The sequence below is a fragment of the Myotis nattereri genome, assembly GCF_964212035.1.
Source record: "Myotis nattereri genome assembly, chromosome: 1".
NCBI classification, from domain to species: Eukaryota; Metazoa; Chordata; class Mammalia; order Chiroptera; family Vespertilionidae; genus Myotis; species Myotis nattereri.
Window position 1 is genome coordinate 196,475,133 of NC_138075.1, and position 26,848 is coordinate 196,501,980.

At 38.7% G+C, this 26,848-nt stretch overlaps 1 protein-coding gene across 1 annotated transcript in view; it reads right to left on the reverse strand.

Annotated features, from left to right (window-relative positions):
- POLR2B (RNA polymerase II subunit B) overlaps nt 1-26,848 on the reverse strand; it is a 51,406-nt gene that overhangs the window by 15,417 nt on the left and 9,141 nt on the right. The window contains exons 4-16 of the mRNA XM_081101940.1: nt 25,863-25,975; nt 25,519-25,738; nt 24,563-24,721; nt 20,844-21,008; nt 17,699-17,895; nt 17,404-17,523; nt 15,304-15,490; nt 11,930-12,073; nt 11,555-11,694; nt 11,343-11,454; nt 7,563-7,717; nt 6,639-6,837; nt 6,145-6,313 (exon numbers count right to left, since the gene is read on the reverse strand). Of these exons, the coding sequence (XP_080958066.1) occupies nt 6,145-6,313; nt 6,639-6,837; nt 7,563-7,717; nt 11,343-11,454; nt 11,555-11,694; nt 11,930-12,073; nt 15,304-15,490; nt 17,404-17,523; nt 17,699-17,895; nt 20,844-21,008; nt 24,563-24,721; nt 25,519-25,738; nt 25,863-25,975 (2,080 nt within the window). The remainder of the gene's footprint in view (nt 1-6,144; nt 6,314-6,638; nt 6,838-7,562; nt 7,718-11,342; nt 11,455-11,554; nt 11,695-11,929; nt 12,074-15,303; nt 15,491-17,403; nt 17,524-17,698; nt 17,896-20,843; nt 21,009-24,562; nt 24,722-25,518; nt 25,739-25,862; nt 25,976-26,848) is intronic.

Genomic DNA, 26,848 nt, shown 5'->3' on the forward strand with positions numbered 1-26,848 from the left:
TGATTGGTGATGCCTATTTTTGCATGACACTTGACTACCCTCCCTGGAAACACAGAAGAAGAAGAAGCCCCCAGAAGAAGAAGCCGCCCACCTTTGGTCCAAGCACCAGCGCCTGGGGCTGGCTGCAGCCCTGGAGATGGACAAGCTACTGGCCAGAGGTCCCAGGCTGCAGCCACCCAGAGAAGCTGCCAGCCCTGTGGTCCAGGGCGCCAGCGCCTGTGGCCAGGAAAACAGGTTCCCTCTTCTCCTACTGTAGTCATTACTTCAATATTCCCCTTCTGAATTTCTCTCCTGTGCTGCAACCCAACTCCACTTGTCATCGGAAGGATACGGAACAGAGAGAGCAGTGTTAAAAGCTTACATTTTTAAGCCGGTAAGGTTGGTACTTAAACATATAAATGGAAAACTAGAGTCCTTAAGGTAACAAAGGCTACAAAGGACAGGGACAGCGCATGACCTATTATATCCAGCAATCCATATGGGGACTGAAAACTTTGCAATGATGATAATTACTGAAGATATGAATCAACTAAAATAGTTGACAGGGACAATTCTTCCATCTTTGAAAATATCTACATCAAATCTGTTTAAGGAGGAACCAAGATGGCGGCATAGGTAAACACCGGAGATTGCTGCCTCGCACAACCACTTCAAAAATACAACTAAAAGACGGAACAGACATCACCCAGAACCACAGGAAGGCTGTCTGAGGGGAAATTCTACAACTATTAGGAAAGAGAAAAGCATACCGAGACTCAGAGGAGGCGCAGTACGGAAGTAAAATACTAAGGTGCGGAGGTGCACGTGGAGCGGGCTGGCGGCTGAGGGCGCGGTTGTCATTTTCAATCGGGAGGGAGTCTCAGGCTCTGAGCTCCAGATCCGGGCGAGTCTCTAGGGACCCAGACTCAAACAGGAGAAGCGGGACTGTCTGGCATCAGTCGGAACTCGAGGGCAGCTTTCTCTCCGAGGTTTGCAGCAGTTGCTGGGACTCTAAGAAGCAGAGCCCCTGGGGACAGGACTAAGAGCAGCCATAACTGCTCGCTCCGCCCGCCCTGCTGATCCCCTGGGACCCGCCCCGCCCAAGCCCTGCACAGAGGCATTTGCCGGATAGCCTCAGGCAAAGGCTAGATTAGCACCTCCCCAGAGGGCAGAAGTTCTCCCACTGCAGACACAGCTGATTCTCACAGCCACTTGGCCTGGAGGTCAAATCCCCACCAGTATTACCTACAACAATCAAGGCTTAACTACAACAAGACTGCGCACAAAGACCACTAGGGGGTGCACCAAGAAAGCATAAAAAAGTGCGGAGACAAAGAAACAGGACACAAATGTCAGAAATGGAGGATAGAGAGCTCAAAACCACACTTTTAAGGTCTTTCAATAATTTTCTAGAAACTGCCAATAAACTTAATGAGATCTACAAGAAATCTAATGAGACCCTCGATGTTGTGATAAAGAACCAACTAGAAATTAAGCATACACTGACTGAAATAAAGAATATTATACAGACTCCCAACAGCAGACCAGAGGAGCGCAAGAATCAAGTCAAAGATTTGAAATGCAAACAAGCAAAAAACACCCAACTGGAAAAGCAAAATGAAAAAAGAATCCGAAAATACGAAGCTAGTGTAAGGAACCTCTGGGACAGCTTCAAGTATACCAACATCAGAATTATAGGGGTGCCAGAAGATGAGAGAGACCAAGATATTGAAAACCTATTTGAAGAAATAATGACAGAAAACTTCCCCCACCTGGTGAAAGAAATAGACTTACAGGTCCAGGAAGCGCAGAGAACCCCAAACAAAAGGAATCCAAAGAGGACCACATCAAGACACATCATAATTAAAATGCCAAGAGCAAAAGACAAAGAGAGAATCTTAAAAGCAGCAAGAGAAAGAAACTCAGTTACCTACAAGGGAATACCCATAGGACTGTCAGCAGATTTCTCAACAGAAACTCTGCAGGCCAGAAGGGAGTGGCAAGAAATATTCAAAGTGATGAATATCAAGAACCTACAACCAAGATTACTTTATCCAGCAAAGCTATCATTCAGAATTGAAGGTCAGATAAAGGGCTTCACAGATAAGGAAAAGCTAAAGGAGTTCATCACCACCAAACCAGGATTATATGAAATGCTGAAAGGTATCCTTTAAGAAGAGGAAGAGAAGAAAAAGGTAAAGATACAAATTATGAACAACAAATATGCATCTATCAACAAGTGAATCTAAGAATCAAGTGAATAAATAATCTGATGAACAGAATGAACTGGTGATTATAACAGAATCAGGGACATAGAAAGGGAATGGACTGACTATTCTTGGGGGGGGGAAAGGGTGTGGGAGATGCGGGAAGAGACTGGACAAAAATCGTGCACCTATGGATGAGGACAGTGGGTGGGGAGTGAGGGCGGAGGGTGGGGTGGGAACTGGGAGGAGGGGAGTTATGAGGGGAAAAAAGAGGAACAAATGTAGTAATCTGAACAATAAAGATTTAATTTTAAAAAAGAAATCTGTTTAAATAGATTTTCACCTGCATAATATAACACATTCTGACAAGACCACCACCACCACCAATGTGGTCAGTGTTGTGCCAATAAATGTTTAATAACTGAGGGACCACCCCACCGAGTGCACAAATTTTGTGCACTGGGCTACTAGTATATAATAAAAGGGTAACATGCAAATAAACCAAACTGCAGAACAACCAGTCGCTATGACACACACTGACCACCAGGGGGCAGATGCTCAATGCAGGAGCTGCTCCCTGGTGGTCAGTGAGCTCCCATAGGAGGCGCGCCACTTAGCCAGAAGCCAGGCTCACAGCTGGCAAGTGCAGCAGTGGTGGGGGGACCCTCTCCTGCCTCTGCGGCAGCATTCAAGATGTCCGACCAACAGTTCCCAGAAAGAAAATGGCGCAGGCTGGGCTAAGGGACCCCCACACCCCTCTCTGCCTGCCCCCTGTGAACAAATGTTGTGCCCCAGGCCTCTAGCAAAGTTAAAAAATGAGAGAAGGCCCGGCCAGCATGTCTCAGTGGTTGAGCATTGACCTATGAATCAGGAGGTCGCGGTTCAATTCCCAGCGAGTTCAATTCCTAGTCAGGACACAAGCCTGCGTTGCAGGCTTGATCCCCAATAGGGGGTGTATAGGAGGCAGCCGATGGATGATTCTCTCTCATCATTAATGTTTCTATCACTCTTTCCCCCCTCCCTTCCTTTCTCTGAAATCAATAAAACATTTTTTAAAAAAAATACAAAACAGGGTGTGTATGGGCATATGCATCGATATTTTTTCCTAGTTCTTTCAGCTGAGAGAACCTAGATGACATTCTAATAACATAGAGCATACCTCACACCCAAATTCTGGTTTCTACATACTATCCTTACTAAAAGGAGAAATAGCTGAGTCCATATTTAGGGAAAGGAAAGCACAAGCTGAGGCAAAATGTAAGGAATAATGAGAAAAAGAATAATGAGGGAGTCATCTTGAAGATGCTCCCACTGGAAAGTCTGGAACAATTTCAGCCTCCAAATGGGAGAAATGATGGAATTAGAAAATCGCCATTTGGTAGCAATCATGGTAAGCTAACAGCTGAAAGTTGGACAAGGAACAGGATATTTACATTGCCTCAAAGTATATCCTCACAAAAGACTTATTACATACTAAAAATATAAAATACTTTATTTAACAAAAAGTGGAGAAACCTGACAGATACCATCTTGACCACATGATAAAAGTTAAAATCACTATGGGGCCTTCTGATATGATGCACTAAGAATACAGCATCGCTCCCATGCTAATTCTGCCAAAAATTCATAACCTGAATATAATTATGAGAGAAAAACAGTCAAACCCAATTTGAGAGAGATTGTACAAAGTAACTTGCCTCAACTCTTCAAAAACGTCAAGGTCATGAGACAAGGAAAGACTAAGAAACTGTTCCAGATTAAGCAGACAGAAGAGACATGCAACTATTGCAACGCACAGTCCTAAATTAGATCCTAGACCCAAACAGGACATTAAGAGCACAATTGGCAACATTTGCATTAGGGACTGCTGACTAGATGGGTATCGATGTTAACCACCTGATTTTGAAGACTGCATTATGGAGTCGTCCTTGTTTTAAGAAACATACACTGAAGAGTTAAAGAGTGATGTGGCTTCATGTCTACAACTCATCTTCAAATGGTTCAGAAGGAGAGGGAAAAGGGAAGAACACGGCAAATGTGGTAAATGTGAACTCGGACATCTGGATGATGAGTATATAGGGGCTATTTGTACTAGTCTTACAACTTTTCTTTAAGTTTGAAATTATCTCAAAATAAAGGCTTTTAAAATAGATAACATGATTAAAGCATGAAATAATAACAGAACTGAAAGGCATATCGTTCCTACCAGCCATGCCCTCAACACTTCATCTCAGTACCAAAGGAACATTTTATTTCAAATCCAACCCTTTAGTTATATTTCTTTTCTTCTCTAGCTATAGAGAAACTAGTCATTTAAATGTTGAAGAAAACACAGCACTGTAAGCCCAACGATATGCGTGTACTGTAGAAAACCTATTATTTTCTTTTTCTAGACAAGAGTAACGCCTTGTGGAGGACTTTAAAAATAAATCATTCTCGAACTTGTGAGAATCTGTTATCAAAATGTTAGATCCTTTATTGTAGTTAATCATTTAAAGTCACTACTTACAAGGCACACTTTATTAAATGAATGTTACCCCCAAAGACAAAATACTGTTCATAATACTAACAAGACAATTGTGCCAAAGAACTATGCTGTCTCCTTTGATGTTCAACATTCTCATAGCCCTAAGCTTCTCTGCACACTTTTGCTTGTTGTCCAGTATCCTTGAGAATCTCCTCCGGCAAACTCTTGATTCTCCTCTTTATCAGCTACATCTCAAAGCCTCTCTCCCGATTTCCTTTCCTGGTGCCTAACGTTCTGTCTGTCTCTGGCTGTATTCTAACTCTGAATTTAACCTCAGCAATTTCATAGTAATCTGCAGTTAACATTAATAGATCAAAAACTTAACAGCTCTAGATTTGACTTTCTTTAAAACCATATTTGCAACTCACTACTGGAAGATCATTTCTTAGATACTCTGGTAGCAACTCAAAATCAACATGTCAAAAACTGAATTTATATTACCTCTACAACTTCTTAATTCTTCTACTGTGCTCCAATTTTATTAATAGCACCTCTCTCCTCGCTCACCCAAGCCAGGAACCACCTCTTCATTGCTCCACATCCATCAGTCAACAAGTCCTATCAAGTGGGTTCTAACATGTATCACCCCTTAGTCTTTTTCATTTCTTTAGGACCTTACCATTTCTCACTTAGACCGAGGCAAAAACCTCTAAATTACCTCCGTGCTAATACTGTCTCTGACTCTGATCTACTCTCAGACGAGTGCCACATGATATTCCTAATATAAAATTCTAATTGTATTACTTCCTTGCTCAAAAAGGTCTTCATTCTCCAAATGAAATTCAACCTGCTCTCCTGCACACTGTGAGACCAAGCTTTACTCACATGCACTTACACTTCAGTCATATTAAAAGGACACAACTACTGACTGTCGCCAGATCTCATGTGTTCCTGGATCTTGGCCCTGCTGAAACCTTCTCTCAAATTCAAATATCCTTTCATCAACTTTAGTCTAAAATGCTACCGTCCCCATGAAATTGGCTCTAGACCAGGGGTGGGCAAACTTTTTGACTCGAGGGCCACAATGGGTTCTTAAACTGGACTGGAGGGCCGGAACAAAAGCATGGATGGAGTGTTTGTGTGAACTAATATAAATTCAAAGTAAACATCATTACATAAAAGGGTACGGTTTTTTTTTTTTTTAGTTTTATTCATTTCAAACGGGCCCCAGCCCGCGGGCCGTAGTTTGCCCACGGCTACTCTAGACTTTCAACAAGAATACACCATTTGCTTCCTCTGTGCTACCAAAGGACCCTATACTTCCGTCATAACACTTCTGACATGTTTACATTTTTATTTAATTGTGTTCATGTTTCCCACCACATTATAAATTCTATGAAAAAGAGACTGTGTCATATGTATTTTATTAACCTTCCCAAGCACCTTAAGCATGACAGGACCTTAAAAGATGTAGAAAAGAACCGAACATACCTGCTGGCAGCTCTCTAAATCGCAGATATTCCATAGACCGTGTAGTCACAAGCGGTTTTTGAGGATAATAGAGAACATGGGCCAATGTATCCATACGGACGTGAAAGTTGGTGATATAAACTCCCATGGCCTGCTTACCCATAGCTGACTGGTATGTGTTTCTAGGAGACTAAAGGTAGAAATGACAACAGAATCAATAAAAATGTAATTACTCCTAAAGGAATAGACTCTACAGGTTATGACTTAAATCAGAGGGATTGGTAAAGTTTCTGGTGGGGGCGGGGGGGTTCTGAAAGATAAGTGATGACCCTTTGGAATAGTTAATTATGGCTTCTAACAGTGAAACACAAGAATAAGCATACTAAGTGCTGATTCTATAGGAGTTCACAGCCTCTCATTAAAAGGCTTTTCTTTAAGAACTACAGACTAATCTCTAACTTTTATTCTACTTCCCCCAATTCCTCACAAATAAGAAGTTAAAAATGGCTACCAACCTGGTTATGATCAGGAAATGGAATAATAGATGCACAGACACCAAGAATCATTGATGGGTGAATTTCACAGTGTGTATATGTGGAACAATAAGCTACTTCTTTCTCTTGTAAATCATCTGGAGTCATTGCCAGCATCACCGTTTCTTCTTCTAGAGTATCAATATATTCCACTACCCCACTGGCCACAAGATCCTGCCAACTAAAAAAGAATTCTCTTAATTTTCTTAATTCCTGAACTCTTTTAACTAACTAGGCATTCTACCTAATAATGAGTATTCCAAAAGCATAGAACAGGCTGTGGTTTCATATTTTAAGCTTGTTGTGCTTTGTTCTAAAGAAATTATTTGTGGGGGTTAGGGATTTAGTATATAAATACACTGATTAAGGTCCAGAGGAATATACACCCAATTGTTAACAAGTACAGGAGAGTATCAAGTGGGGCTTTTATTGCACATAGTTTGAATTTTTTTATAATAAAAATGTATCAGTCACCCAGCTGGCTTGGCTCAGTGGTTGAGTGTTGGTCTATGAACCAGGAGGTCAGGATTCAATTCCTGGTCAGGGTACATGCCTGGGTTTCGGGCTCAATCCCCAGTGTGGGGCACGCAGGAGGCAGCCAATCAATGATTCACTCTCATCATTGATATTTCTATCTCTCTCTCCCTCTCCCTTCCTCTCTGAAAAAAAAAAAAATATGTATTTTTTATTATTAAATAAAAGGCGAGTGATATATTTTTATTATTAAATATCACTGCTAATGAATAGTTTATTTTTAGGTCAATGAAAATATTCTGGAATTAGATAGTGGTGATGGTTGCACAATCTTGTGAATATACTAAAAACCACTGAACTATATACTTGAAAATCATTAATTTTATGGTATGTGAATTATATATCAACTTTTTTCTCACTGAATGTACTTACCTGTAGTTGTTATATTCTCTCTCTTTCAATTGATCAATATGTCTCTTCTTCAACAGAAGCTTTTGTTTTTCCACAATCAGAAGTGGTCTACAAATACGACCTGCATCTGTATAGATCCGAATCTCCCTCTCTCGAATATCTCTGATCATAGAAACCTAGATGTAAAAAAACAAAAATTGCACAGACTATTATTTTCTCTATTAAGCCTTAGCTAAAAATGCAATAAAGCTCCTAATGAATTCCTGTAGTACCCATTGTCCAAAAAATGGACAAATCTTAATAGATTACCATTGTTTAATACATTAAACGTCTAGCTATAACGTAAAAGTTTATAAAGGATAAATATCTAACCCTGGCAATTATAGACCTGAACAACATCTGGTAATAATGTCATGCAAGATAAAGTAAAATAAAAAACTGTTTCAGGTATCACAAACACTAGTAAATGACAAGTTTTATTTTGCCTCTCTGATAATCACATACTTCGCTCTGTAACCTTTCAATAACCAGCCTCATATCACTTTGCCTTGACAATACTTTCCCAGGAATAAGCTTGACCCCTCCAGTCACCTATTAGACAAATTTTGGCTTACAATCTAGCCGTCCAATGCAGTAGTCAATTTCGAGCCACATGTCACTACTGAGCTCCTGAAATGTGACCAGTGGGGAATGAGATATGCTATAAGAATAAACCACACACTGGATTTCAAAGGCAGTACCAGAAAAAAAATGTAAAAACTTCCATTAATAATGTTCAGTTTGAATATATGTTGAAATTTTAATGTTTTAGATGTATCGGGTCAAATAATATTCTATTTAAATAATTTTCACTTGTTTTTTACTTTTATAATATGGCAACTAAAAACGTTGTAAATGAATATGTAGCTCACATTATATTTCTACTGGATAGTGCTAAAAATATATTCCTAGACAATATCAAAAATTTTCAATAAAGAACATAATAATTATTAAAAGCACTGCAGAACTTGAAGTACACATACATATATTAAAAAATAAGTCAAAAGATTTAAGTGAATTGCCTAAATCAAATATATAATCTTGTAAGTCAACAATGAAATAAATTGCCAATGAATTTAAAAATAGAAAAATAGATTGCTATTTCTCCACAAAAGTACTTTTAAAAAGTGAAATCACATCTGGATACTTTTATTAAAGAAAAGATTGGGTCTATTTAAGAAAGGAAAAGATCTGGATTACTCAGTTTAAAAACAATAGTAAAAATAATATAAGCTTTATCAAAAACATCAAGTTCCTCAAAACTAGAGTCAAAGCCAATAAAAAGAAAATGTTCCAAGCTCTTAGCCCACTTCCTATCCTTAGAAAACAATCTGAGGAGAAACATTGTCTATGAGCAAAACATCATGAGTGGCATTCTCAAGTCCCAGAAAAAACCTCGCTTTCAATGCACTGCCTTGAATCCTTAGAGAATTCCTAGAATATAGCTCTATTAGCTTACCAGGAGGACATACATTGAGCGTGTCCTCCCAAAGGCCAAGCAGTAGCTTACATTCCAAAGGAAACAGGTGTTCTTTAGTAATATACAGAGGACTACTGACAGGAAAGCACAACAAGCCCAATAGATGATTCAAGTTAGAAATGGGTAAAATGAGAACTTCTGGTTATCAGAAAATATGAAGGAAAAGAAAAAGTACCAGACAACTTCTAAAGTGCCTACTCCAAGGACACAGGTCCATTTATAATGTTCAACAAACTTTCAAGATCTACTATATGCCCTAGCTAGTTTGGCTCAGTGGATGGAGTGTCAGCCTGTAGACTGAAGGGTCCCGGGTTTGATTCCAGTCAAGGGCACGTGCCTGGGTTTCGGGCTCGATCCCCAGTAGGGGGTGTGCGGGAGGCAACCAATCAATGATTCTCTCTCACCATTGATATTTCTATCTCTCTCTCCTTCTCCCTTCATCTCTGAAATAATTTTAAAAAAAGATCTACTATATGTCAGACCCCATGCTCGGAGTGGAAAATAACAGTCACAGTAAGACATGTTTCCTGTCTCTGAGGAGTTAATAGTGTAGTGAGTGACTCAGACATCTTAATGTTGGGGTCAGGAAACAGCCTACAGGCCAAATCTGCCCTCACCTGCCATCTGTTTTTGTAAATAAAGTTTTATTCGTTCCCATTTTATCTGTGGCTGCTTTGCACTACAACAGCGGGGTTGAATACACAACAGACACTGTATGGTAAACAAAGCCTGAAATATTTAATATCTGGCCCTTTATAGAAAATGTCTGTCTTGATCTAAGTCAAACTGGGAAGTCAGGTAAGGTATCCTGAAAGAGATGAGTGTTAATATATGATTTGCAGAATAAGTGAGATTTACCTGAAAAAATAATAAGCAACCCTCCTCCCTTCAGCCTGTTTTTGAGGAGCCATTGGGGGACAGGGAGCAGAAATACCCCAGGTTGAAGGAATGGGCCCATTGAAAGTAAAAATGCCTAAAACAGCATGAAGAATTTAACTTTACCTCAGAGAATACAGAAACTAAAGGAGGCTTTCAGCAGAAAAACATGGCATTAACAAAGTTCTCAATCATAAAAATACAACCAATTTTGGTTCCTAGGCTTTCTCTTAGCCCTGCCTGCCCTCAAATGAAACATGCTCTTCCTGTCTTCAAGCTGTGAAATGCCTGGGTCAAAACCTAGAGCAGTGATGGCGAACCTATGACACGAGTGTCAGAGGGGACACATGAACTCATTTTTCTGGTTGATTTTTCTTTGTTAAATGGCATTTAAATATATAAAATACACATCAAAAATATAAGTTTTTGTTTTACTATGGTTGCAAATATCAAAAAATTTCTATATGTGACACGGCACCAGAGTTAAGTTAGGGTTTTTCAAAATGCTGGCACGCCGAACTCAAACAGTTCGCCATCACTGACTGACCTAGGGTGTCTGCTTGCTAGAGGAAAGTCTGGAGCAACCAAACTCTCTTCTCTGCTTTGCTAGGTAGAAAGATGGCCAGCTATTGCCTTAAGTTTATTATAGTTTCCCTTCAAATCCACTTTCACCCAGACCAGTGGTCGGCAAACGGCAGCCTCTTGAGAATGGCTCTTCCACAAAATACCACGTTCGGGCGTGCACGTACAGTGCGATTGAAACTTCGTGGTCACACTCAAGGGGCCAAAGAGCCACATGTGGCTCGCGAGCTGCGGTTTGCCAACCATGGACCTACACAGAGCCCAAGGGTAGATTTGGGAGATTCAAATGACTGAGCCATATCCCTAATACAGTACACTAAAAGCAAAAGTCCTATTTTGGAGAGTAATAAAGTACACATACTATATTTTAATGATTTTTTTTTTTAAATCCATACTTATCCCAAAGCATTTCAATACCCACCTAAATATGAGAATCTATTAGAGGTGTATCACTCTTTATGAATGAATTTCTGGATTCAAAGAATCAGATGTGATTATTCCTTTTAAAAGCATGTTGTCGGCCTTACAAAAAGATCCTCAAAAAAAAATTCCTTTTACTTTAAAATATAATTTGAGTTCTAAAATATAATTTAATAACTTAAATTTACACGTCAAATTTTTAGAAGCATATATCTAAAGCCTTAGAGCAAGCAATACCTGCTACCTATTGAATTAAGATCAAAACATTACCTACACTTTTGACAATGTAGTTTACAATGCAAGAGAAACCAGTTAAAGACGCCAACACAAAAATAATTTCTGTCTAGCCTTATGCCCTGTTTAGAAATCCCACAGACCCTGGCCTCTTAATTAAAGACCCTTACTTCAGACACAATGATGTCCATCTGACGCCGCAATTTCCTTAGAGTGTTCATAAGTTGTTCAGGATCTTTATGTATTCCAACCCAGCAGCCATTAACAAAAATCTTGGTTGCACTGAAATACAAAACCAAAAGCGTTTTGCGTTTAGTCACTCTATATTAAGCTATAACCAAAGATTAATAATAGCTTTTTTAAAAATTACATCTATACATACTCAGCAATAGCTGCAGGAGAAATTTCTTCTAAATTTTCCATACTCCATTCTTCTAAAAATTCCAGAATTGGAGAAGGTTGAGATCCAACTGAAATATAAGCCATCAGGGCTAAATTCTTCACAAGTCCTACAGCATGGCCCTTAAAATGACAAACGAAGTATTAGTCACACTGCTTTAGCGTAAGTACCAAAATTATTTTCCATAGACACTTTTCCTTCATTTTGATTTCAGGATTTACTCCTACTTTCGAAGAACAAAATGATCTTAGTTCTAAGCCACACTACATGATACATAAAAACTCACTCTGAAAGTAATTACATCCTACATAATTATTGGCAGACTCTTTGTTCTGAACACAAATTTTAATCCATTACCTCTGGAGTCTCAGCAGGACACACCATTCCCCACAATGTATTATGCAACTGTCTTGGTTTTGCCAGCTTGCCATCTCTACCGATTGGAGAATTTAAACGACGCAGGTGAGAAAGAGTAGATGCAAACGTCAGGCGGTTTAACACCTACAACACAATGGCAAATCTTTAAAGTTGGGGCATTTCTGTAAAACTATCACATTTTTGGCAAATACTGGAATGAGGAAAAGTCATATTTTTACAGATAATCCACTGAGCGGCAAACTGACCCCATCCCTCCTTTCTCCATCTTTCCCTGGATAATCTTGTTCACCCCATAACTTCCGTAACTTAAACAGGAATGGTAAATATTTAATATACAGTTCAACATACCACCATACCACATAAATGTTTTCTTTATGGCCTGTCTCCAACCTCTAGGTCATTAGTTCCACAAGGGTAGGGATTTTTTGTTTTATTCTCTCTTGCATCCCATTACCTAAAACAGTACTTGGCATATATCATGCACTCAGTAAGTGTTAAATGCTATCAACTCACATTCCTTTGACCATAGCAGATATCCCTAATCCATCCTGAGACCCCCAAATCCAATACGGAGATTCAAAATTTACACGATATTAAGCAAGGTAATGCTTAGCAGTGATGACGAACCTTTTGAGCTCGGCATGCCAGCATTTTGAAAAACCCTAACTTAACTCTGGTGCTGTGCTACATATAGAAACTTTTTGATATTTGCAACCATAGTAAAACAAAGATTTATATTTTTGATATTTCTTTTATATATTTAAATGCCATGTAAGAATGAAAAATCAACAAAAAAAATGAGTTTGCGTGTCACCTCTGACACACGTGTCATAGGTTCGCCATCACTGTTATAAGGTAACATTTAGATGCATACAAAGTAATAGAAGCTCAATATACCCAATAACAAATCACCATCTTCCCTAGCCCTACAACAACCCAAACCTCCTTCTTCTTCCTAAGTCTCCCCTCATGGTTGATGGCATCATCCTTCCCTTAATCTTCCAATCTAGAAATCTCAAAATAGTCTTCCCTCTGACTTCCTGGTATCACACACCAATAAACATATCCTGACAATTCTATTTTCAAATTTTCTCAGAAACCCAATCCCTCCATTCCCAATGTCTCAGAAATACACTGGCCCCTTACCTCTTACCTATACTATTGCCAACACCTCACAAGTCCCCGCAATGTCCTCTCCGATCTATCCTCCTCAGTTACAGATTAAAACACAGACATGTTCACATCTCTCACCCATTTACACAATTTTAAAACAGCTCCCCACCTACTAGAGAGGAGCATGACATTAAAGTTCTTCTCAACAAAGTTCCAAACGACCTTCCCCTCCCAGTCTCCCAAACTCCTAAACTCATCAATATTGCCAAAAACCCTCCCACGTCCACACCTTTGTCCATGCTTTTGCCACAGAATGAAATGCACTTGCCCATTCTACTCTGCTGGCTGAAATGTTACCACCTCTACAAAAGCCACCTGACCCACTTCCAGGAAGAACTGTTCTCTTTTCTGTACTTTATGGACTTCTCTTTTTTCAATATATGTTTTATTGATTTCAGAGAGGAAGAGAGACTGAAACATCAATGATAAGAGAGAATCACTGACCAGTCACCCCCTACACTGGGGACCGAGCCTGCAACCCTGGCACACACCCTGACCCGGAACTGAACCATGACCCCCTGGTTCATAGGTTGACATCCAACCACCAAGCCACACTTAGCTAATCAATCACAAAGTCTTACAAAATGCACTTCCTAAACATTTCTCACATTTGTCTCCATCTACAAGATAGTCTAGTCAAGGCCCTAGTTATTTCTCACTAAGCCTGTTGCAATCTTCCTGCCACCAAGGGTAACCTTCTCAAATCTTTTCTCCACACTGCCAATTACTGGGACTCTACCTAAAAATCAAAAATTAAACATATCAACAATCCCTTCAATGAGCTATTCCCAGCTCCCCTCTCCAACACCATCTTCCTAATTCTCCCACTTTGAGTTGAAAATCCTAGACTGCTCTAGCTCCTCCTACATACACTCTTTCCTTTCTCCATCCCTTTGTTCAGGGTATCAAGAAATTTTCTCCCAGTTTCCTGTGAGCCACTGGTTCTCCACTCCTCCCAGGCTTGGACTATTTCCCAATTACCCTCCAAGATTCAGCTGGGTGTTACTTGCTAGAGAAAGACTTTCACCCTCTCAAGCTGCAGTAAGTGCTTTTCTGCAGCATTCCCAGAGTGGTTGTGCACATCCTGCATTAAAATACTTACTGTACCATGTTGTAACTATCTGTTTACATCTACCTATGAGTACAGATGGTAAATTGCTGCAGATCAGAAATCATGTTTTACTCATCTGTGCAACTCCCATGTGTTGCACAGTGCCTGGCTCATCAACAGTTCCAATAACCATCCACTGAACTGAACTGCAACTCACTAGTGCAGCCCCCAGCCTAGTGAGCTGTGTACAGATGAGTCTGTCTCCTCTGATAGACGGTGAGCTCCTTGAGAGCTAGAATAGCATCTCATTCATGTTTGTGAATTCAGCATCACAAACACCAAGTGTACTCAATAAATCCTTACTAAATTAAAAGGAACTAGAAATTTAACTTTGCTATTGGAAAGCTTCCCAGAATTTCTCAGAGCCTCTGGGTTTCTAGGAATCAAGCACTTGAAGTTGGTGTTTGAATGCCAAATTAACCAGGTGATACAGGCTAGTTAAAAAAAAAAAAAAAAAAAAAAAAAAAGGCAGAGGCCAAGATCCAAAAGAAAAAGTTCCATAAAGCTAGACATATACATATAGATTTTCAATCTTCTATGAAAAATAAATAGAAAAAAATTAAAGTGACTTGTGAAACATTCCCCCATAATTCCATTTAAGAGTAGCTATTGCAGTCCCTGTACATATGACCCGCCAACAAAGAAATCAGTGTTAGAAATCAGTGTTATATTTTCCTCAACTTCTAATATGAAACTTTTAAGACATAAAAATTTCACTAACACAGACTATCTCACCTTCCAACTGGCTACTCTAATTAACTATTTTGATGCATGCCAAAACTTTAAGTCTCTATTGGTAGTAGTAGAAGCTAATTTAAGAAAAATTTCTGGGGGAATAAAGGTGGGCTAGAAGGGGTCAATGGGAAAAAAAGGGACATATGTAATACTTTTAACAATAAAGGCTTAAAGAAAAAGAAAAATTTCATTTTCATAATTCAAGTTTCCAATGCTCTTACATCTAACCAAGTGTGGGGGTAAAAGCAAAATAATTTATATTCAACGAATGAAAGACTCTGCTAGTCCCATAACATTTTGCAATCAGGCCTGTAATCACAGTCGACATCTTTACCTGAGATACTCCAGCTCTGGCTTGATGAGCTTTCTTTTGGTCACCCCAGTTTCCAGTAGCTAAAGAGTATTTTAGGCCATCAGATATAATCCTTGTTTTAATTGCCAACTCCAAGTTAAAATCCTTTCCTCGATCAATAAACTTCTGTGCATAGATCCGTACTTCTTTAAGCAAATTCTTAAACATGCTGCCAAATAAAATGGTACTGTTTTAAACATGTGAAGGTCTACAGCATACATTCTCAACAGGGACAATATTGCCCATAAGGGGACAAAAAGTGGTTTGTCTAGAGCAGTGGTTCTCAACCTTCCTAATGCAGCGACCTTTTAATACAGTTCCTCATGTTGTGGTGACCCCCAATTTCATTGTTACAAATTGAACATAATTAAAGCATAGTGATTAATCACAAAAATAATATGTAATTATATGTGTTTTCCTATGGTCTTCGGCGACCCCTATGAAAGGGTCGTTCAACCCAAAAAAGGGGTCGCGACCCACAGGTTGAGAACCACTGATCGAGAGAGAGAAAGAGAGAGAGAGAGAGAGAGAGAGAGAGAGAGAGAGAGAGAGAGAGAGAGAGAGAGGTGTTATTACTCTTTTTATGTATAAACCAGAGGCCTGCTGCACGAAGATTCGTGCAATAGGCCTTCTTTCTCCTGGCTCCCAGCACCAGTTTTCCTCTTGCACCTGGGACCCAGACCTTCACTCTGGCCACTGCCTTCCATCTTCACTCTGGACACAGTCTTCGCTGCGGCTGGAGACTTCGGTCTTTGCTCCTTGCTACTGCGGGAGTCTTCAGTCTCCAGCCAGAGCTGCTGCTATAGCTCCTTCCTCCCCCTCATAGCTTGATCGCTGCTTCGCCTGTAGACCTTACCGACTCGCTCCTGGGTTCCAGGGGGCCACCTTGCTTGCGGCCCGCCTTTACGATCACGATCACGATCACAATGTGGGACGCAGGCAAGGCAGCTTCTGGGTCTTGGAATGTCGCCTTGCTTACGGCCCATGATCATGATTTGAAAGCTGGGCCGCAGGCAAGGCGGCTCCTGGGTCCCGGGATGCCGGGACCATGCAAATGCCTTGCAAAACTACCAGAGGAATAGAGAAAATGTAATAAGCGAGGACTATAATAAATTGTCCTCACAAACTTAAAATTCTTAGCCACAGTCAGGACGGCTCCTGGGTCCCGGGGTGCCACCTTGCCTGTGGCCTGGCTTTCCGATCACGGCCACAGTGTCCCGCCGCCCAGGGCCGCACACAGGGGTCCCCACTGGGGGCGGGGCTTAGGCGGCACACGGGAGCCCGGATGGCGGCTCACGCTGGCCCGCCCTGCCTGCAATATGCAAATTAGCCGCCATCTTTGTTGGCAGTTAATTTGCATATCGCGCTGATTAGCCAATGGATGGCATAGCAAAGGTGTGGTCAATTACCATGTTTCTCTATTATTAGATAGGATCATAGATGTACATACAGAACATAAGCATATATGGGGAGAGCCATTGGGGGGGCAGAGTGTCAAGAGGTTCTTTAGCGGGATGATAACAAATACTAATCTGCAACACACTAAATAACAGAACATATATAAAACATTGCTAACATCTTATTTTTATTAAACTGTCTACATATTTTATTTTTAAAATAACTTGTTTCTAATTATAAAAATGTATGTTCATTATGGCAAGTATAAAAACTTTTACAATAAAATAGAAATCACATATGACCCCAATACTGTGAGACAACCACTGCTAATTATTTTGATAGAGTTCCCTGTAGCCTTTGTGATTTTATAAAATACAAAACAGGAATAACAAAAGTTCTAATATCAGCCTTCAAAAATTGAAAGCAGTAATTAAGCTTTTTCAAATGCGTTGCAAAACTATCAGAGGAATAGAGAAAATGTAATAAGCGAGGACTATAATAAATGGTCCTCACAAACTTAAAATTCTTAGACATGAAGAAAAACTAAATCTGGGCAAGGGGCAAAGAGAACAGAGTTAACTTCACATGCACCCAATATGAATGATAGTTTAGCACTTCCACGTACAATGCCAATCTCAAGTGAAATCTCTCTACTTTTAATAATGTCATCTTATAATTCCTTACCCTCTAAATAAGAATGCAAGTAGTGGTCCAGCAAGATCCAACCTTTTGTTTCCATAGTGATCTCTGTCATCTAATTCTCTTCTACCCAAAGCTGCTAGAAGTAACCTATGCACCATATACCTTTAAGAAAACAAAATAAAACAAAAATAAAAGTGAGAAAAAGAAAACACATGGTTTTGGGATTTTAAAAAAATTTATTTATAAAAACATCATGTTTGACATTTTGGGCTTTAGGGAAAGCTTCATCTCAAATACATATTTTGCAAAGAACTTAAAACAATGAAATTTAACATACCCCAAGAAATAAGCTTTTTTGGTCTCACAAAAATCACTGACACCAACGTGAGGGAGCATTTCTTTCTGTAAGACTTCTTTTGCATATTTAATTCTTTTCTCTTTAGTGACACCAGGCTTTGCCCCTCTTGAGCCAATGAAATTTAGTGCAACATTCTGTTCTTGGATGACAAAAGCTTCATCGAGAGAAGGTTTAACCTATCAGATAATTTAAATAAGTTACTTTAAAATTCACACTTTCACCTCAAAAATAAGTTATCTGTCAATTTATAAGATGTTAACTATCCTGATAAACCTAATTGATTATGCAAATATTTTTAGAAAATCAAGGAATAAAAAAATCTTAGACCTTGAAGACACTTTAGATATCTAGATCTCTAACAAAATCCATTAATCAGCACTTTCCAGAAAAATACAAATAATTCCATTATAAAAATAGTGTTTATTTTTTATATTTTAATAAGTAATGGCAAAACAAGCTCCTTCCAAATATCTAAAATTAATTTAGAGTAGTTTAATAGTCAAATCAAAATTTACTAACCTAAAAATAAATGGGCCAGATTGGTTTTAAACCTTGGTTTATAAGGGCCTAGGCAGTATGTTTCAGTGGTTGAGTACAGATCCATAAACCAAGAGGAAACCAATTTGATTCCTGGTCAGGGCACATGCCTGGGTTAGGGGCTCAGTCCCCAGTAGGGGGCATGCAGGCAGAGTCAATTGAAGATGTTTCTCTTTTATCAGTGTTTCTCTCTCTCTATCCCCCTCCCTTTCTCTCTGAAATCAATAAAAATATGTTTAAAAACAAAACAAAAAAATTGGTTTAAGAGGTCTTTATCCTACAAATAAAACCACTCAGTTTTTTGTAAAAGATAATACTTTAAAGACACATTCTTAGGGAGACCTACATTCCACACCTCTGGTATCTGAGCAGCCAAGTAATAAGCTTCCTCATCTACAAAGAGACTAGATAAAATAACATCTAAATTTCACTCTAGTTCTAACATTCTTAAGTTCCAATTTTACACAACAATGAGCATGAGAAATGAGGGGTAACATTTCATAACTTTGACCCCTGTAAATACATTTTAAATCCTATCACATATACTGACAAGTCATTCCCACCTTTGACTCCCTATGTCTAATTATCACTGATTCACAAATTTAAGCATCCAAATTCCAATTACAGAATCAAAGAACAGAAAAAAGGTCAGGTAAACCAGTCAAAGTGAGGCCAGAGTATGATAAACGAAAATAACCTTTTTAAAGTAAATTGTTGTTCTTATGAAACTGTTTTCTTAAAGTTAATATGGATCTGGAAAAAGGTATTAACGATAATAATGTGTTTTCAGAAGAAAAAATTAAACACTTTGGCACAGTGAATGCTTGACTCACAGACTTGTAAAATTTGACTTACACTTCATAGGAGCTATAGGAACAAACAGTTTTTTCAAAACGACAATATACATAAAGCAAATCAGGCCCCTCACTTTACTAAGAAAATTCCAGTTTGAATACTGTCTTAATCCAATTTGAATCATTTGGGATGCCTTTTGGATAAAAGATAACATGTAATATCTTTTCTTTTAAACACTTAAATACTTATAAATTAAGTATTTAAATTTTTAAAAAGCAGCCCTAGCCAGTGTTTCTCAGTGGTTAGAATGTGGGTTGCAGGTTCTATCTTGGCCTAGTAGGGGTGCATGCAATTGATGTCTCTCCCTCCCACCCTCCGTCTTCCCTTCCCTTCCTTTCAGGCTCTTGGAAAAAAAAAAAAACACACACACAAAAACCCGAAAAAATATCCTCAAATAAAGATTAACATAATAAACAAATAAATAAAATAATAAAATAAAATTTAAAGCATACTACTGGTGAAAGCTTAAAGTCAAATCTAACCAGAACTCATTTTTCTCATGTAACTTATCAATAAACAAATACTCTAATAATTACAATGTAATCCTACTCCACTTTCTAACTTTGTGACCAATGCTAAGTCTGTATTTTACCTTATTTCTCTGTGTCTTAAAGTCTCTGAAAAATTCAGGAAAACTTTAAGATCATCAACTACTATTTATTAAGACAAAGATCATTAATGAAAGAGAAAAAAACTGAGGGAAATTCTACAAAATAAATGGCCTATCATCTCCAAAAATTTCAATGTTATGAAACACTGAGAAAAAGATGAGAAGAGACATAAAAACATGGATTACATGATCCTATACTGAATTCAGAACCAGAAAAATAAAATGCCATTAAGAACATTATCAGAACAGCCCTGATCAGTTTGGCTCAGTGGATAGAACGTCAGCCTGCGGACACAAGGGTGCCGGGTTCGATTCCGGTCAGGGGCATGTGCCTTGGTTGCGGGCGCATCCCCAGTGGGGAGTGTGCAGGAGGCAGCTGATCGATGTTTCTCTCGCATCGATGTTTCTAACTCTCTATCCCTCTCCCTTCCTCTGTGTAAAAAATCAATAAAAGATATTTTTTTAAAAAAAGAACATTATCAGAACAACTGGCAAACACCTGAAGAAGGCCTGTGGGTTACTAGAGCTGTGCCTATGTTAAATTCCTGATTTAATAATCGTACTTTGATCATGTAAGTGAATGTCTTGGTTCTTAGGACATATACACTGAAGCATTAAGAGTAAAAGAGCATGATCCATGAAAAAAGTCTGGTATGTTTTAGAAAAAAATAATATGTATAAAAAGAGAATGCTAAAGCAAATATGCCAAAGGTAACAACTGGTGAATCTGTGGGTTAAGAGTATATAGGAGTTCTTTGTAACTTTCTGTAAGTTTGAAATTACTTCAAAATAAAAAGTTAAAATTTAACAGTAAATAGCATGAGATCTGCGACAAGTAAACTGCTCTTCAGAGTGGCTTTCTGCTTGTTTTAAGATTAGCAACAGCCCTGGCCAATGTGGCTCAGTTGGCTGGAGAGTCATCCTGTACATCAAAAGGTCTCAGGTTCCATCCCTGGTCGGGGTGCATGCAGGAGACAACCAATCAACGTTTCACTGTCACAAGGGTGTTTCTCACTCTCTGTCCTCTCTCTTGGGTGAGGGGATTAAAAAAAAAGATTAGCAACAGTCAGTAACTTTAAACTTCTTATAAAACACTATGAATATATTTTGCTTATACATTACCATTTCCATCATCTCTGGATCTTCAAAATCATAAATAATATGCTCTAAAATATCTCTGTCAGACACAAAACCTAATGCTCTGAACACAATAATAATGGGAACTTCTTGCTTGATATATGGTAGAGTTGCCACAATGCGCTGACCAATAGCACTCTTTTTTGCACCCTAGAAAAAATAACATTAGAGAATGAGTATACAGAGATCACAGCCATAGAAAAGTATCTGTGAGAATCATTTTACATATATAATCATCACTGTACGTATTTCAAGAGAAGCATGCTTCTTATACTCTGAGGAATGGCTGCTTTTCAAAGACACTGGAACAGATTTACTAATTTTATGGACAGGCTGGTCATTTTGTCCTGAAAAAACTTCCATTCTCTACTATCTGCCTGCCAAGATTTCCTCAGAATTACCCAATACTGTATCTGGAAATGACTTTTGGCTCCAAGAGAACATGAACATTGACCCCTCACCCTCTCCATCCACCAAGAAAACAAAAACAAAACGTATCTGGAAGAAACAAAGAAGGGCTCAAAGAGAGAGAATATGGCCCTGGCCGGTTTGGTTCAGTGGACAGAGCATCTGCCTGTGGACTGAAAGGTCCCAGGTTCGATTCCAGTCAAGGGCATGTACCTTGGTTATGGGCACATCCCCAGTAGGGGATGTGCAAGAGGCAGCTGATCGATATTTCCCTCTCATCGATGTTTCTAACTCTCTTTCCCTCCCCTTCCTCTCTTTAAAAAATCAATAAAATATATTTTTTTAAAAAGAGAGAGAATATGAAAAAAAGAGAGAGAGAGAGAAGATGGACAGGCAAATTTTGAAAAAGCTAAGCACAGAATGAAAAATAAGTATTAGCTCAGAGCTGGTCTGTGTGGTATTTTCTTGTTTGAATTAATAAACAGCCTCCTTCACAAGCTTTATTTTTCCCCATTTCTTTCTCACTTTAATTGCACACACATACAGTAATGAAATAAAAGTTACTAGCCTACACTGGTATACAATCAAGGGGCTTCTCAATTTTAATCAAATTTCCTTCCTTCAGTATCAAATTCAGCCCTCCCTTGGCCTCAAAACCCTATATTATCATATCCCTCTAATGACAGTTTCTGTTGTCTTCCTCCTACTTCAGGCCTCCTTCCTTAGAAACCTTATCCCTTCTCATGGGTGTCCAGTAACAATTTTTCATAAATGATACCCTAATCTTCATCTTGATCTTTTTCCTGTACCCTCAACCCTCATATCTACAACTACCATTTGGCTATTTCTATCAATTATTAACATTTAGTCCATTATTTGTTTCATCATAGATTTTTTTCAAAACAAGCAAAACATTAAGAAATAATGCCTACATCATGCACCCCAACCCCAAAAAATATTCTGCCTAAAAATGAACTCAATAAGGTCTCTCTAAAGATCAATTATTGAAAGTTATTCTATTCAGAACCTCAGGATAGAAGTCGCAGAATCTTAAGTAATCCATCCTCATTCTATAGCAAACCTGTCACTAACTCCAGGTGATTTTCCTTTCTCTGCCTCTAATTAATTCATTGTGCCCATAGCTAACATGATAACCTCCCTAATATGTTGAATTTATCTTTGCCCTCCATAACCAAGGCCAGTGCTTCTCAAAAATAAATGCACATCACAACCACCTGGGGATCTTTTTTGGGCCCCACTCCACCACCATTTAATCAAAACCTTTTTGATTAACACATTCTATCGAACTTCAGGCAGTTAAAACTCTCTAATCTTCAAGTTTTTTATCTTTGTAAGACTTACAAAAAGTGAAATTAGACTCAGCAAAACTATTTGTAAGAGCACAGGGCTGGACACCTAAATGTCTACCATAAGATAGTTTTTTAAAATTTGCATATGGAATATCACAGCTCAAAAAGAATGATCAAGCACTGATCTAAACATGTTTTTTTCAAAGGATAACAGCAAAGTGTATGTGATATGCTCCCACTTGTATTTTTTGCATTAAGACTGTTGCTGAACTGATTCATAAAAAATTATCAAAAGCAGCTACCTCTGAGGAAGAGATCTGGGGGGTCAAAGACTACTTTTTATAGTATATCCTTTCTTGTGCTTCTTGAACTATTTGAACATGCATGTATGACTTATTCAAAAAAACTTTAATAAAAAATGCTCATTGCATATTAGCATAACCAATAGACACAGACACTGGGGCTGTGGGGGCTTACCCAAGGTAGGAATGGCTGGAGTCAACTGGGGAAAAAGGAGACATATGTAAAACTTTAGACCAAAAAAAAAAAAAAAAAAAAAAAAATTTTTTTTTAAATGCACATGAGCCCCAGACAGCTTGGCTCATTGAATAGAGCGTCAGCCTGGGGACCGAAGGGTCCCAGGTTCGATTTCAGTAAAGGGCACATGCCCAGTTTGCAGTCTCATCCCCAATAGGGGGTGTGCAGGACGCAGCCGATCAATGATTCTCTCTCATCACGGATGTTCTCTCTCTCTCTCCCTCTCCCTTCCTCTCTGAAATCAATAAAAATATATATTTTTAAATGTACATGAAATTAAATAGAGGTAATTACAACTACTTTCCAAGATAGTCGTAAAGATTAAATCAAGCAATCTGGAAAACATAATTGACACAGCAAATATTCAAGAAATGCTAGCTATTATTAGATTACATTATTTTAAGTAACAGGCCTATGATAGGCAGCTTCTAAGATAGTGCCTGACTATCCCTGCCCACTACTATTATTGCCTGTGCAATTCCCTCCCATTCAGTACGAGGCTGAGGGTACTGACTTGCATCCAACACAACGAGGATATTGCTTCCAAGATTATTTTATAAAAGACTGTGATTTTCCCCTTGTTTGTACACTCTATGGCTCTTCTCAATTATTCTCTCTGATGAAACAAGCTGCCATGCTGTCAGCTGCTGCACAGAGAGAACCCATGTGGCAAGAAACTGAGACAGGCTTCCAACCCAAAGCCAGCAAGGACTGAGACTCTCAGTTCAAAAGCCCATGGTGAACTGAATGCTGTCACCAACCACGTGACTGAACCTTAAGATGACTGCAGTCCAGGAAAACACAATGATTGCAGCCTTGTGAGAGATGTTCAACTAGAGGACCCAGCTAAGCCACACCAAGTCTGGACTTATAGAAACTATGAAATGATATATGTAGCTATTGGAGTAATCTTACAGAGCAACCTACACTAATAAAATAGAAACATGCAAATTGGTGTCACTCTGCTACGCCCACCAGCCAATCAGGATGAGTATGCAAATTAATCCAACAAAGATGGTGGTTAATCTGCACATGCAGACACAGAGGGAAGACTGAAGACGACTGAGGACTGAAGCGGCTTGGATTCTCTGCTGCATCTGGAGCGGAAAAGCCAAGCCTCGCTGCTGCAGCCAGAGCAGAGAAGCCAGGTCTTCCTGCAGCCCGAGCAGAGAAGCCAAGTTTCGTGCAGCCCGAGCAGAGAAGCCTTGGCTTATCCGCTGCGGTCGGACCAAAGGCCTGGGTCCGGGTGCCGGAGGAAAACCAGTGCCAGCAGCCAGAGGAAGCTAGGCCTTTTGTGCAAATCTCTGTGCAACGGGCCTCTAGTAAGTAAATAAAACAATGCCTATCATATAACACTTATAATATGTTCAGGAAAAACTTTCTGACTAAGTATGCAGTCTGATAAACTACAAAAAGGAATTAACTCAAACATCATATCCCAGTCCATACCTGTCCTCCTCTTGCCAGCATGCTAACCCAAATAGTACTGGTGGGTCGGGAAGAATTCTCCAAACATGATCTACACTCTCCTGTGTAGGCATATTTAGAATCCTTTTTGGCAAAAACATAGACTGTGTTCGTTGCCATTTTTTCTTGCGCAATTAGAACCTATATAGACAATAAAAAAAGTTACAGCCATAAAACCCACAAGGTCCTTGAAAAAGAATGAAGAGTGAAATCAGTATAATAATTTAATTTGATAATATAGGCTCACTGAAACATCAATTCTTAAACTTTACAAATTCCATTTTGTATAAATGCTTCATAGAAACCTGCAAGCCCAAACAACAGACCATATAGGACATGTTATATAATACAGCTAAATAAAATTTCAGTGTGTCTCAGTGCTTGAGCGTCAACCCATGAACTAGGAGGTCAGGGTTCGATTCCCCGTCAGGGTACATGCCCGGTTTGTGGGCTCAATCGCAACTAGGGAGTGTGCAGGAGAGCACTAATCAATGATTCTCTCTCATCATTGATGTTTCTGTGTCTCCCTCTCTCTTCCTCTCTCTCTGAAATTAATAAAAATATATATATTTTAAATAAAGTAAATGTTTGGTTTACATAACTTTAACTGTTACCCACCCTAAATATTTCAACTACCACTTCCAGATTATTCTGTATAAAAGTTTACTTTTTAATTCCAACTTTCAAGTTTTAATCATCGTTTTGTAAATTTTTTTTAAATAATGCGACTAGCCCTGGGTGGATAGCTCAATTGGTTGGAGCATCATTCCAATACGCCAAGGTTGCGGATTCAATCCTGCTCAGTCAGGGGATATACAAGAATCAATCAATGAATTTGTTGGAACAACAAATCGGTGTTTCTCTCTCCTTCCCTCCCTCCCTCACTGCCTCTCTCTCTCTCCCTCAAATCAATTTTTAAAAAAATAATGCCACAATACCTTTTCTGATCCATTAATAATGAAATAGCCACCAGGATCCAAGGGGCATTCATTTAACTCACAAAGATCACGATCTGTTAAGCCATTCAATAGGCAATAAGTTGAACGCAACATAATTGGAATTTTTCCTATAAAAGTTTTCTGATGCTGAGTCTGCTGTTGTTCTTCACCTTCTTTAATGACTGTTTTTGTTATATCAACATAAAGTGGAGCAGAATACCTACAAAAATAAAAGGAGAACACAATTTAGTAATAGTGGGTATTCGCTAAAACTCTCAACTAGTTAAAATTACATTTTCTGAATTGTATTTATTTCACTACCAGTTGCTGGAAAAAAATCTTACGTGAGATTTCTTAATCTGGCCTCATTTGGCATCATTGGTGAAGGAGCACCATCTCTTTCCCAGTGAGTAGGCTTGGACAGATAGATTTGTTCAAACTTCAGCAAATATCTTGGCTGAAATAAAACCAAAGAAACCACATAGAGGATAATCTTTTTCCATAAAAGTTTTAATGATTCTTTTTCCATCGACATTAACATTTTGAGTAGAAAAGGCTCCAGAAACTGGCAAAATTAACCCACTGTACTAATAATTAGTACTAATATTGTACTAATACAGGGACTCTCTAAAGTCAACATCCATATTCCAAAGATGTCACATTTTATATTTAACCACTTTCTTAAGGCAGAAAACAAAATGAGCCTTAATATATCATAAGTAAATAAAGACTATGGACATATCATGTGCTCTAAGTTTATATCAAACAACGAAAATGTATTTGTATTAAAGATACATATAGTCTCATGTGCCCTGTCCTTAGGGTCAGAAGTACAAAGTTACCAGAAAACAAAGAAAAGGTAAATTCATACAGTTAGAGGTGTCCTCCAATCAACTGAACACCAGAAAAAAGAATGCACCTAATTTAATTCTTAAACTTCCAAAAAATTCTAATTATTCTATGTGAAGGACCAGAACTAACTCTAGTTGACTCATTCTACAGCAAAAAAATAAACTTTTCAATTAATTAAATCCTTGCTCCCCAATAAAACAAGATCCATAAGAACTTCCAGAGATAAATGGATAATAAATTTCTCTCTCAATCAAATCTCAGAGGAGAAGATGGGACTAAAGAAACTACTTAAGGTAAATTATTGACATTCAAGTTTCCTAAAATGGAGTAGGTAAAGGGCAAAGAGAAACAGTGATGATAATGAACCAAAGGGAAGCCATCCATCTACTCCTTATTTCCACCATTACCCTAATATAGGACATTATTATTTTAAACCTAGGATATTCCAAGATTTTTACCTGCCTCCAACCTCTACGTA